The sequence below is a fragment of the Eucalyptus grandis genome, chromosome 10 (genome assembly GCF_016545825.1).
Source record: "Eucalyptus grandis isolate ANBG69807.140 chromosome 10, ASM1654582v1, whole genome shotgun sequence".
Taxonomy (NCBI): domain Eukaryota; kingdom Viridiplantae; phylum Streptophyta; class Magnoliopsida; order Myrtales; family Myrtaceae; genus Eucalyptus; species Eucalyptus grandis.
This window is the reverse complement of record NC_052621.1, coordinates 19,249,338-19,262,024: the sequence shown is the minus strand read 5'-3', so window position 1 is coordinate 19,262,024 and position 12,687 is coordinate 19,249,338. Positions and strand designations below refer to the sequence as shown.

Here is a 12,687-nt window from a genome sequence, read left to right as displayed (position 1 = left end):
AAAGAAAAAAAGTAGTTTTAGTATTTGGCTAAATACTGAAAATTCAAAACTGGTCTCAATCAACATTGGACTTTCAGCTACCTCAACCCAACATTTGATTGAAGAGATTTTCAAGGCTAAAAGCTAAAGCTAAACCAAACGCATCCTTCGAACCTCACCATAATCAATCCTAAAAGTTCTCACCAAGTTTATCTTTCTCTCTCTCTCCTGGGGGTGTCGAGGGGCGGTTGAATTCGGGTTTCCATCTATAGCCGAAATGAACACAAATGATATACAGGTCGGGTCGGGCGTTTATTTTTTTTTTAGGGGGGGGGGCGCGCTTCTTCTTCCCTTCGCATTTTTCCATTACGGCAACCTCCTGAGTTGAACAGCACCGCAAACGAGAATTTGACTGGCGACAAGGCGCCTCCAAATCTGGCACGACTCTCCAGATATGGAGACGATGAGAGGCTCCATGACCGCCTATCTCATTGAGATCTAGACGGTCATGGAGGAGAGAACTAAAGCTCGATTGTGGGTGACAGTGAGCTGTTTCAAACGACCATGGATGACGGCTTGTCAGGCTCCACAAAGTCGTAGGTGAGCTGTTCGCACTAATTCGGAGACACTGCTGAACATGGAGGTCGGGTGAGTCATCGATGCATCAAAGGTGAGGGGGAGCGGTGAAGAGAGAGGGGTACAGGAGGCGCAGGCACTAAGCCTAGAGCGTCTCTGAGTACTACGAAATTGTAATTGCCAAGGAATCACAATACCCTCTGAAGGCCTTCACCTTCGTCCCAGAGGCAATGTATTCAAGGACTATGTAAGGAGGGGTAAAAAAAATAGTTGTTTCGGAACGACTGGGGTACATGACCTGGAAAGAAAAAAAACTTGAGCAGCCAAGAACACCCAAATTCTTTTACCAATTACTGAAACCTCAAAGACCTGAAATTTCTGATTTGATTCGATTCTATACGTATCAAGTCGATCCGGGTATTTTTGACACCCTTAGTCTCTACAAGCCGTCCTATCTCAACAAGGTCTCGTAAAAACTTGTGGTAGAAGGCCGAGTGGCAAAGATCGCCACAAAAGAAATATCTAACCATGGACAAGCCCATTTACTCCAAAAGAAATATCTATTTGTTGTGATGTAAAGGTCAACCGATTTGATGTCCGAAGTCCGTGGGCAACCTAATCTACCAGACGATTTCAATTCAAGTAACAAGCTGGAACTCATATGTACTCTACGTACTCTTAACGGTGTGTGAATACCGCATTCCATGCATCAACATTTAACTACACAACTAGCTTGGCATCGTGATTGCCCGATGATTCGACTATAGCACAAAGACTAATTACTAATATCTCAAATTTGCATCTTTTGCCGGGCTTGGAAACTTGATTAACCCAGGATTGTAACCGCATTCTTTCCATGTATAAGACATAACAGGACAGGACAATTAGAAAATGTTCAGCACCACGACTTCATAAGAGCGTATGAACCATCCAGAAAATTCGCAACAGTAGGTGAATGCTTCAACTGCTACCACAACTTATATTTTAACAAAATGAATTCTACCTCAGAATGATGATGATGGTCGTCCTTGCAAAAAGAAACACAGACGGATGAGACTGTTGTTACTGATCAAAACAGTAAACTAGAAACAGAAAACCAGAAGCTATAGTTTTTGAATGAGGAAGAGAAGCACAGAAAAAACAGAACACAAACTTGCGTACGTCAGTTTTCTAAGGAAACTGTCAAGTACAAGACAACTTAAACAAGAACAAAAACTGCTCACAAACCACACACACGTGCAGCATATAACTGCACCTAAACGTGCTAATTCACTTCCTAGAAAATAGCAAAAAAACACTAAATGCACTTGGCTGTTTTTTAATAATAAAAAAACAGAGGAAAACAGAGTAAAAAAAAAAAAAAAACAGAAAACAGCAACTGAGACATTATAATCCAACAAACTCCTCCTTGGATCAGTTGCAGCTGCATACTCCAATTTTCTTTCTTAATACTTCAAATCTTCCAGCTTGAAGTGGTTTTGTGAACATGTCTGCAAGCTGATCTTCAGATCTGCAGTAGACCAACTTAACTTCGCCACTTTGTTGCACCTCACGCAGAAAGAAAAATTTGACTTTGAAATGCTTGGTTTTTCCATGGAAAAACTGGATTCTGAGATATTCCTAAAGCAGCCTGATTATCCACATTAACTTCAATGCAATCACTAGAATTCAACCACAGATCATTCATTATCTTTTTCAGCCACAAAGCTTGATTTGCAGCGGCAGTAGCTACTATAAACTCAGCCTCTTCAATAGACTGAGCTACAATCTCTTGCTTTTTAGAACACCAGGAGAAACAAGCAGAACCAAAACTGAAACAATATCCAGACGTACTCTTCATGTCATCTATTGAACCAGCCCAGTCACTATCAGAAAATCCTTGCAAATTAAACTTCTGACATTTCTTAAACTTCACACCAAAGAACAATATTCCTTTGAGATATCTCAATACCATTTTTTGCTGCAATCAAATGTAACTGACTAGGACTACTCATAAACCTGGATAAAATACTCACAGCAAATAGAATATCTGGTCTGGTTGCTGTAAGATACATGAGACACCCAATCAGACTTCTATACATAGAAGCATCCACTTTGCATTTGTTCCATCATTCTTCTCAGCTTCTCTTTAGCAGCCATAGGAGTGCTTACACTTCGACAATCTTCCATCTGAAACTTCTTTAGAATTTCCTTCATGTATTTTTCCCGAATGATGAAGATCTCATATGAAGCTGTTTGACTTCCAGACCCAAAAAATAAGACATATTTCCCAAGTCTAACATCTCAAAAACTGCAAATAGATCTTGCTTCACATTCTTTATCAATTCCATATCATTTCCCGTCACTAATAGATCATCTACATAAAGTGACAGAATTACAACACTGTGATTCACCTTCTTGACATAAAGAGTGAACTCACTTAAGATTTTTACAAAACCAAAATCCTGCAAATATCAATCTATCTTCCCATACCAAGCTCTTGGAGCCTGCTTCATCCATATAGAGCTTTCTTCAACTCCGTATACACTCTCTTCTTGCCCTTTGATACTAAAGCCTTCAGGTTGTTCAACAAAATCTCCTCCTCAAGCTCTTCATTCGAAATGCAGACTTGACATCTAACTGAAATATAGGCCACCCCTTCTCTCGCTACAATAGCTAACGGTAACCTTATTGTATCAAGTCGTACAACGGAGCAAATGTTTCAGAATAGTCTACTCCCCATATTTGTGCATAGCCTTTCACCACCAGTCTAGCTTTGTATTTATTAACAGAACCATCATGATTAAGTTTTGTTCTAAACACCCACTTAACCCTAATCACATTCTTATCAGATGGTCTATCGACAAGCTCCCATGTGTGGTTTTTCTGGATCATTGCAATCTCCTCTTTCATTGCTGCAATCCACCTCTGATCCTCCTTAGCTTCCACAAAGTTAGATGGTTCGAGCATTGCCACATTGCTTCTTTCATAGATTTCAGCAAGTGACCTTGTGCCTCTCATTGGTAAATCATCCATATTGTCTTCCAATCCATCTATAATTTCATCAACCTCTACATCTGTTGCAGGTTGTTTTTCGAACTGTTGTTGTTCTACACTCTTTTCTTCCATCCAATTCCACTCATCTTCCTCTAGAAAAACAACATCTCTGCTTACTGTCACCTTCCCTGTCATAGGATGAAAAATTATGTAAGCTTTTGATTGGAGACTATACTCAATGAAGATTCCAAGCTCTGCTTTCTTATCCAGCTTGTCCCTCTTGACCTCAGGAACATGAGTGTAACACAAACACCCAAAAACCTTCAAATTTTTCACATAAGGTTTAACACCATACTAGACTTCAAAAGGTGTTGACCTCTCTAAGGCCTTTGTGGGCAATCTGTTCAACAAGAACATTGCAGTATTAGCTGCTTCAACCCAGAACTTCTTAGGCAACATCTTCTCCTGCATCATACATCTGGCCATCTCCATAATACTTCTTTTTTCCTCTCACCGACCTCATTCTTTGAGGTGAATAAGGAGCTTGATGAACTGCTGCACAATTTCTGCTTGCTCACAATTCAACTTAAACTTGTGAGCAGTATACTTAGAACCATTATCAAACCTGAGCATTTTAATTTTCTTTCCACTTTGATTCTCAACTAAGGCTTTAAACTTCACAAACACATCAGCAACTTCAGACTTGGCTCGCAGAAAATAAATCCAACTCATCCTAGTCACATATCATCAGTGAAGGTAATGAAATACCTGCTACCATTGAGAGAAGACTCAGACATAGGTCCACATAAATCTGTGTGGACTAATTGCGGCTTCTCACATGCTCTCTAGCCTCCTCCTTTGAAAGGAAATCTGGCTTGCTTGCCAAGAAGACAAGTTCTGCACTGTGGAAATTCCTCCTCCAAACTTGGCAAGTCATCTACCAAGCTATTTCTCTGCATAAACGACATGCTCTTCCTGTGAACATGCCCAAGTCTTTTATGCCATAGCTCTACATTTTCTTCTTTGCACTTTAAAGCCATTTGTTGCATCTCTTGTGGCTTGAACATGAAACTCTTGTCATCCATTGGAATTCTTAGCACTTCTTTGCTATCTGCATTATTAATAAGACATTCCTTCCCTTCGAACTTCACTTTATAGCCCTTCTCAACTAATTGACCAACACTTAACAAATTATGGTCAATATTTGGCACAAAGAGAACATCACTGATTAGCTTCACCTCCTAATTTCCTTCAATAGCCACTGTACCCTTCCCTTGCACTTCGATATACTGTCCATTGCCAATTCTGACTCTAGACCTGACTAACTTGTTTAGACTTCTAAACAACTTCAAATTGCCAGTCATATGATTGGTACAGCCACTATCCACCAGCCATGCATCATTCCCAACAGAAGATTCAGAAAAAGAAGCTACAAACAAGTGCTCTTCCTCAGTTTCATTCAATGCTACTTGTGCTTTTCCTGCTTGCTGGTAATTTTTTTCTTTGAAGATGGCTTCCATGTGACCCAACTTGTGACATCTTCTGCATCTAGCATCAGGCTTTCTCTAACATCTAAAAAACTGATGATTAGTTCCACCACAGTATTGACAAGGCTTTTTATTCTTCTTCCATTTGCTAGACCCACCGGAATTTCCTTCTTTTGCTACAAACTTGGAGTCACCAGCATTTTCTCTAGACTGAATCCATTTCTTCCATTTGCCTCCATCATTTGATTTCACTCTAGCTTGCAGCGCACCCTCTACAAACTCTTCTCTTCTCATCAGTCTTCTGTGCTCCTGTGCCTGCAGAGCATTTAACAATTCTGCAAGCTTTATATCAGGTAAGTCTCTTGTATTTTCCAGAGACGCTATGGTGGCTTCGAACTTCTCTGGAAGAGACACCAGGATCTTCTGAACAAGCCTTTCATCCTTCAAGTCAGTCCCTAAAACTCTGATTTTATCAGCTATCCCCACTAGCCTATCAGAGTATTCCTTCACTGACTCAGACTCTTTCATCTGTTGTCTCTCAAATTCTTTCAAGAGATTCAGCACCTTCATACCTCTTATCTTCTCATCTCCTTCATATTCTTCCTTCAAGAAGTCCCATATGGCCTTTGCAGAGTCACACTTCATAATTCTGGTAAAGATGGTAGGCGGGACAGCAGCATAGAGGCAAGATTTTGCCTTGGCTTTTCTTATGGTTCTCTCTTTATGAAGTTTGATTTGATTCATGGTCGGATTATCTGGAAGTGGAGCAACTTCATAATCATCCTCCACAGCTTCCCATAGATCATGACCCTATGCTGTCATCTTAACAGCCCATGCTTGATAATTCTCTCCAGTAAATACTGGAGAAGCCATCGCAGAGAAACCACTCGACCCTGTCTCCATCACCCTTTAACTTCTTTACACTTCGATACTTGCGTCACTTCACAGTCCCTCAAGATCATACACGCTCTGATACCACTGTTGTTACTGATCAAAACAGTAAACTAGAAACAGAAAACCAGAAGCTATAGTTTTTGAATGAGGAAGAGAAGCACAGAGAAAACAGAACACAAACTTGCGTACGTCAGTTTTCTAAGGAAACTGTTAAGTACAGGACAACTTAAACAAGAACATAAATTGCTCACAAACCACACACACGTGCAGCATATAACTGCACCTAAACGTGCTAATTCACTTCCTAGAAAATAGCAAAAAAACACTAAATGCACTTGGCTGTTTTTTAAATAAAAAAACAGAGGAAAACAGAGTAAAAAAAAAAACAGAACAGATAACAGCAACTGAGACATTATAATCCAACAAAGACCTCTCAAGTTGCCCCGTCGATTTTACTTGAGAGGAATGAACCTCGATGAATGGGTGGCACCGATACCTGGTCTACCATTCTTGACAGGCTTGTAACTGATGGAGAATTCGGCCAGGTAATGTCCAATCATCTCAGGCTTTATTTCCACTTGGTTAAAGGTTTTACCATTGTAGACTCCAATAATGCTTCCAATCATCTCTGGAACAATGATCATATTGCGCAGGTGAGTTCTGACTGGTTCGGGTTTCTCACCAGGGGGAGCCTCCCTTTTCTGATCCATCAGACAAGAAAAAGATTCAATGACCATGGATTATCTTACCAGTAAGTAGATAAATAATATATATCAAGAGTTTTTACACAGGGAGCATTTTTTTTTTTTCAGCAAAACAAGCATTTGTAGTAGGAAGTAAAATACAGCATGAAGCTGTAAATTGAGTCAAACATAGCGGAAGGTGCAATGATCTATCAGCCTCTATGCCTGGCTAGAAGAGAGCAAAAAATACCTCTCTGGAAAGCAAAATTTTGGTCCTCTAAATCAAACTGGAATCCATTATGATAGTTCACAGGTATCTCGCAAGCTTGAGAACTACAACATCAAGCATGAGCTTAATTACGAGTCAATGTTCTCTTTTTAACTTTCAGAATATTCCACTATATATCATTCTGGGACTAATAAATCCTTTATCAATCAAAACTATGACCCAGATGACTTCAAAGTACTAATGACCCACAAAGAAAGAAGACACACGAGTATCTAAAATTTCCTATAAACTAATGTATTTGGAAGCCAGTTCTCTTAAATTTTTTCTTTTTCAAAAGGAAATAACATCCCAATGGAGCATTTAAGATGGATTTAGTAGGCAAGCAGCACTTTGGGCAATTCACCTGTGGATCCATCTCAGCGGTTGTCTAGCCGCCGCTGATTTAACAGCTATTAGTTTCTGCACCAACGCTTAAGGCTACACTAACGAGTAGAGGGAGGTCTATACACAGGTGCAGAACTCCTATCATATTCACTAATCCCCACATTGCTCTTAACTAAATACCAAGAAACTTATTTGATCACAGGAACGGCTCAGCAGTTAGCCCTGATGATTCCACTCAAACTACTCTTATGCCCCAAAGCGTTGTCAAGTCAACAAATTTTCAAAGCGTTGGGTTTCGACATAGAACTTGAACAAACTTTAAGCATTTCACCGTTCTTATAAATTTATAATAACAGATCCTGTTGATTAGGGAAGACTTAAATATTGCTCTCAACCATACACTGCTATGCTTTACCTCAGCCCCATCCACTCCATTCAAAAACAGAAAGCCCCCGAAGCAGTAAGTATCAACCATTGAAATGGTAAAGCACCAACACTGACCGGCAAATCGATCCCACAAAAGCTACCAGATTTCAAATTCGATGCGCAAAACAAACCAATACTACAGAAATCTAGCTCATTTGCAGTAATACAGTCTAATCAAACTCGCTGATTAGATAGAGGCAAATAACAATAAACGAAAACAAGCAAATTACCGCTTTGCGCAGCTTCTTAATCAGGGCCATGGGCTTCCTCTTGAGACCTCTCTGGAACCTACCCACATCATCAAATCAAACCACGAAAACAACATCATCGCTCGCCAGTCCAAACCTTCGACCAATCTTAAGATCTCGCTACAATACAGCAAAAGAGCAAAGGTAACTTCTGCGAGCCCGGGCGGTGAAGAGCTTGACGAGCTCGTCCGTGGACATGTCGAGGAGCGCGTCCAGGTCGACCCCCCGGAAGGAACTAAGGTTAGCCACATTGGATTTTTCACCAGTCATTCAAATGATCGCTTTTTAAAATATGTAACGTTTTTTAGAAATTTTTACATCAAATTAGGGATGGTACAATAGCTATGAAACCATCAAAATTGCACAGCAATAAATAAGGCCTCAAAAGAAGGAATGCATTGCCCCTACTCTTGTACCCTCAGTTTTTCTCTCCCGCATGAGTTATCCTACATTCCGACCCATCTTATTTCGTTTCACCTTTTCCTCTCCCTGTCAATCATTGTTTTTTTTCATGAAATTTATGTAATAGGATATGACTTACATTCAATTACTGCATATAAGTGATCTCATCTTTAATCATGGCTTCGAGAATTTGTTTGCACTAAAAAATAACCAATTCTTTATGATCGACACATGTATTGGTTTTGTCATATAGAATTGGCTTGATAGAATCGATATGATTTTCAACAAAAATATGATGTGATTGTCAATGATTGTAGAATAGCTTATTAATGATTATGATTGATAATTATCGACAACCATGAATTATGCTTGTCGATATATGATGTGAATAGTTGACAAATATTTTACTTAGTGCCAACATCAATATAATTGATTATTATAAAATTGGTTAAGTGTTGGACACAAGGAAAGGCGGAAAAAAAAGGAAATAGATTGAAGATGTCGATAAAAAATATGGAATTATGAAAATAGAAATCAATCATCCGAAACACATACTCTCAATGCATTTTTATTATTTTATTAATGTTATTGTCATTTCACTTTCCATTAATGTAAATCTCATAACTTTTAATTTATCTTGTTCATATTTGTTGTGACGCTATCACAAAAAACCAAAATCAATTTTTTTTGTGAAAGATATTTCACTAGGGCAGCACCCATTTTTGGTGAAACAGATGTATTTGTGTTTTACCAAATTCATTAAGATAGTGATATATCAATTAATCCGTCATTCAAAGTGATTTGACAATTGGGTTTTTCAAAGTTAGCTTCCCAATCGAGTAAAATTGAAGAGGCTGATATTGACCCTACGGACAAGATTATTAAAAATGTTAAAAATTGGTAGCCATGAACGACAAAAGCGAAAAAGTAAGACTAGTAAAACCCAAGCCACATATTTTTCCCGCTACTTTTAAGAAAAGGAAGAAAAAAATTTTGAAAAAAATTATTAAAAAATCATAAACCTACTATTCAAATATTGATTTACTTTCATATCTTTCAATTGTGCTAATTAAATTAATAATATTTTGATGATTTAATAATGTAATCATTCTGACTAATTTTAACTAAAAATTGCTAGCATGAATAATATTTTATATATTTTTAAAAATTATTTTTATTTTTTTATTTTTTTTAACAAAATTTGGAGAGAGATGACCAACCTTCATTGACCACTAGGTAAGGACTACGACCCTTTCCCACAACCAGCAAGGGTTGCCGACACCTCTGGCCTATGACTAACAAGGGTCAAGTAGTATTCTTGTTGGATAAAGAAGGAAAAAAAGGAAAAGAAATAAAGAAAAATAATAAAGAAAAAAATTACAATATAAAAATTCATTAAATTTTAAAATTTAAAATTATTTATGTTAATGTTGAAAATAACATATAAGATGTCGAATATCTATGTCAATAATTTCTCGTTAAACCGAAAGGATTACATTATTAAATCATTAAAAAATTAAGATTCAATTGACAAGAAGAAAATTTTTATAACCTATTATCATATATTCGATAAATTTATGAATTTTTTATTGATCATCTCCAAAAGTTTTCATTATGTGCCATTTGTTTTCAGTTAAAATTGATCGAAATTATTATATTCTCAAATAGTTAAAAAATTACAATTAAATTGACAAAATAAAAAAAATTTATAACCGGTTGTCATATATTCAATAAATTTAGGAATTTTTTTATTGATTATCTCCAAGAATTCTTGTTACATGCCATTCATTGCATTTCGCAAATAAGACATTCCCCTTTCTTCGTTAGATTCATGTGCCATCTTTTTTTTTTTGGGTTAATACCTTAAAAAACCCCAAACTGGTACACTTGTGACAAATTTACCAAAAACTATTTTTTTAACCATGAAAAACCTCAAATTGGTACACATGTGACAAATTTACCCCGACTAACTATAAAAAAAAAACCTTAAACTGGTACATTTATGACAAATTTACCACAAACTAATTTATTTGACCACAAAAAACTCCAAACTGGTAAATTTGTGACTAATATACCCTTCGAAAAATTATATTAATACCACAAAAAAATCACAAAAATTATAAACTATGACAAACAGAGTGTAAAATCCCAAATTGATATACCGATCAATTGTCACGTGTTATTTAACTTTATAATTTAACAAGAAAATTTAACTAAAACTAACAGAGGATAATTTGTCACAAGTGTATCGGTTTAGGGTAAATTTGTCAAAAGTATACAAGTTTGGGGTTTTTGGTGGTAAAAAAAAAAATAGTTTGGGGTAAATTTGTCACAACATTGTACTAGTTTGGGGTTTTCAAGGTATTAACTTTTTTTTTTTTTTTTTTTGGGCCCCTGCAACGTTTCACTTGCCTTTCATTGATGATGCTGCCGGAAGTCTCAGTTCGTCCTCATTTATTGGTCGGCCCTGCATCAAAAAATTATTGAAATCCATGGAAATTATTGGTCAAATTTTCCAATATCTTTATTCAAAGATAATTCTTCAGTCGCCAGTCATCTTGTGTCGTTTCCCTGCAGTTGTCCGTCCCATCAGGCCCTATCTGCCTGTCCCCCGCTAACTTTTAAATACTCTCCTCTCCCGGCTAGAAAGTCTCGATGAGAAAAAATTATTATTTTTAACACCCTTTTTATCTTATATGTAATTAAAAAACCGAAGATAGGTATTTTTAGTAAGTGCAATTAATATGTATTCACGAAGCATACATTAATGAAATCTTTTACTATTTTAATCCTCCTTCAAAATCACTCTTGTTTTTCATTTAATTGTTGAAAAAAAAAATGAATTTGAAGTCTTATTTATTGGGTAAGCATCGCCTTCCAACATTTTTTATGCTTTACAAATCTTGGGATTCTTACAATTGGCCGAGTTGGCCTCTTTAAAAGTTTTTTCTTTTTCATTTTTCAAATTTTCTATGAATTCTTATGAGGAGCAATACCAAAAAATGGATGATTGATATCATGAAAAATCTAAAATTAATACATCAATGACAAATTTATTTGTAATAACTTTTATCATAGAAAATCACAAACCAATACATGGATAATATATTTATCTTCTATTAGCTTCCGTTAAATATTGTCATTAAACTATTGACACGGATGCCATGTAGACTTAACGTGGATTAATCAATGAGTTGATATCACCAAAATTCCAAATTGGTATAGTTGCAAGAAAATTATATCAAATTAGTACATCTAGGATAAATTTACCTCAAAATTGGATCTCATTCATTTTCTTTTTCTATTTTCAATATTATTGTGTGTAGTAGTAGTTTTCCAGATCTCAGAGAAATAAAGAATTATGAGAGATTAGCATCTTTAGATTATAAATTTCCCATCTTAAATTAGAAATTCATAACTCACAACACACCTTACCAACCTCATGGATTAAAGTAAAGCTTGAGCATAAAATCCCCATGCGAGTGGTCCACGTATGCAATCATTTGCACTTAGTTGTGCGAAGAATGAAACTCAATTATATGCCTAATTGACATACATAAATATATTCTTTAGCCACTAGACCAATCTCATAATGTTACCATAAAGTGAAGCAATCGATGTGTTCAAACTCAGCTCATTAGGGTTTAATTTAAAATCCACCATAGGAATGGTATATTTTGAAAGTGGGTCGTGGACATTTCAATGAGTATTGGCTCCTCACGTGATTAGAGAGTGGAGAGAGGACATAATAGCGAAGTGAAACATCAAATCAAGACCCCCTCCCCCCAAGTTCAACTAGGGCAAATAATTCCACTTATGAGCACACCAATGTGACTTGTCGACACTTTAACATACATTTCAAAAAAGGTAAAGATGAACGTCAAGACATGCAATTTTAATTCCCAAATTGTCATAAGTGTATTATCAGAATGCATTCGTTAATGTTGATATTGGTCTACAATACATACATTACTTTAGGATAAACTTTTCACGATTATCTTAATTTGAGGTAATTTTATCATAAATGTATTTTACGTGACATCCACATTAACAATTTAATATTTGACAAAAGTTAATAGAGTTATAAATATATCAAGCGTGTATTAATTTAAAAATTTTTGTGGTGAAAAAAATAATTTAATAGATTTATTAATAATATATTAATTTATGATTTTTCATGATGTTAATTCAAAAATGGAGAACGTGAATTAGTCATGGTTCTCGATACGCGATTACCATTTGGTGATACCGGAGAATCCCTTCTCATTAAAAAAAAGTATAATGAATTTGAATAGTAAAGAGGATGGATTGGCCATAAGCGATGTGCCCACCAGAGGATATTCCATCAGTTGTACCAACGAAGCAGCAAACCCGTTAGTCAGACCTGCAAAATAAATGGACCC

General features: G+C 36.4%; 1 protein-coding gene and 1 non-coding gene across 2 annotated transcripts; both read right to left on the bottom strand.

Moving 5' to 3' along the window:
* Nucleotides 1–6,332: 6,332 nt before the first annotated feature.
* On the bottom strand, nucleotides 6,333–8,152 carry LOC104423706 (40S ribosomal protein S15). Its single transcript, XM_010036165.3, has 3 exons — nucleotides 8,031–8,152; nucleotides 7,865–7,922; nucleotides 6,333–6,613 (listed from the first exon to the last, which is right to left on the bottom strand). The coding sequence occupies exons 1-3, from the start codon at nucleotides 8,150–8,152 to the stop codon at nucleotides 6,365–6,367; spliced, it is 429 nt and encodes a 142-aa protein (XP_010034467.1). The 3' UTR covers nucleotides 6,333–6,364.
* LOC120289257 lies at nucleotides 7,181–7,341 on the bottom strand. The gene has a single exon (XR_005547181.1). It is a non-coding gene; the product is annotated as a small nucleolar RNA snoR143 (small nucleolar RNA).
* Nucleotides 8,153–12,687: the final 4,535 nt, after the last annotated feature.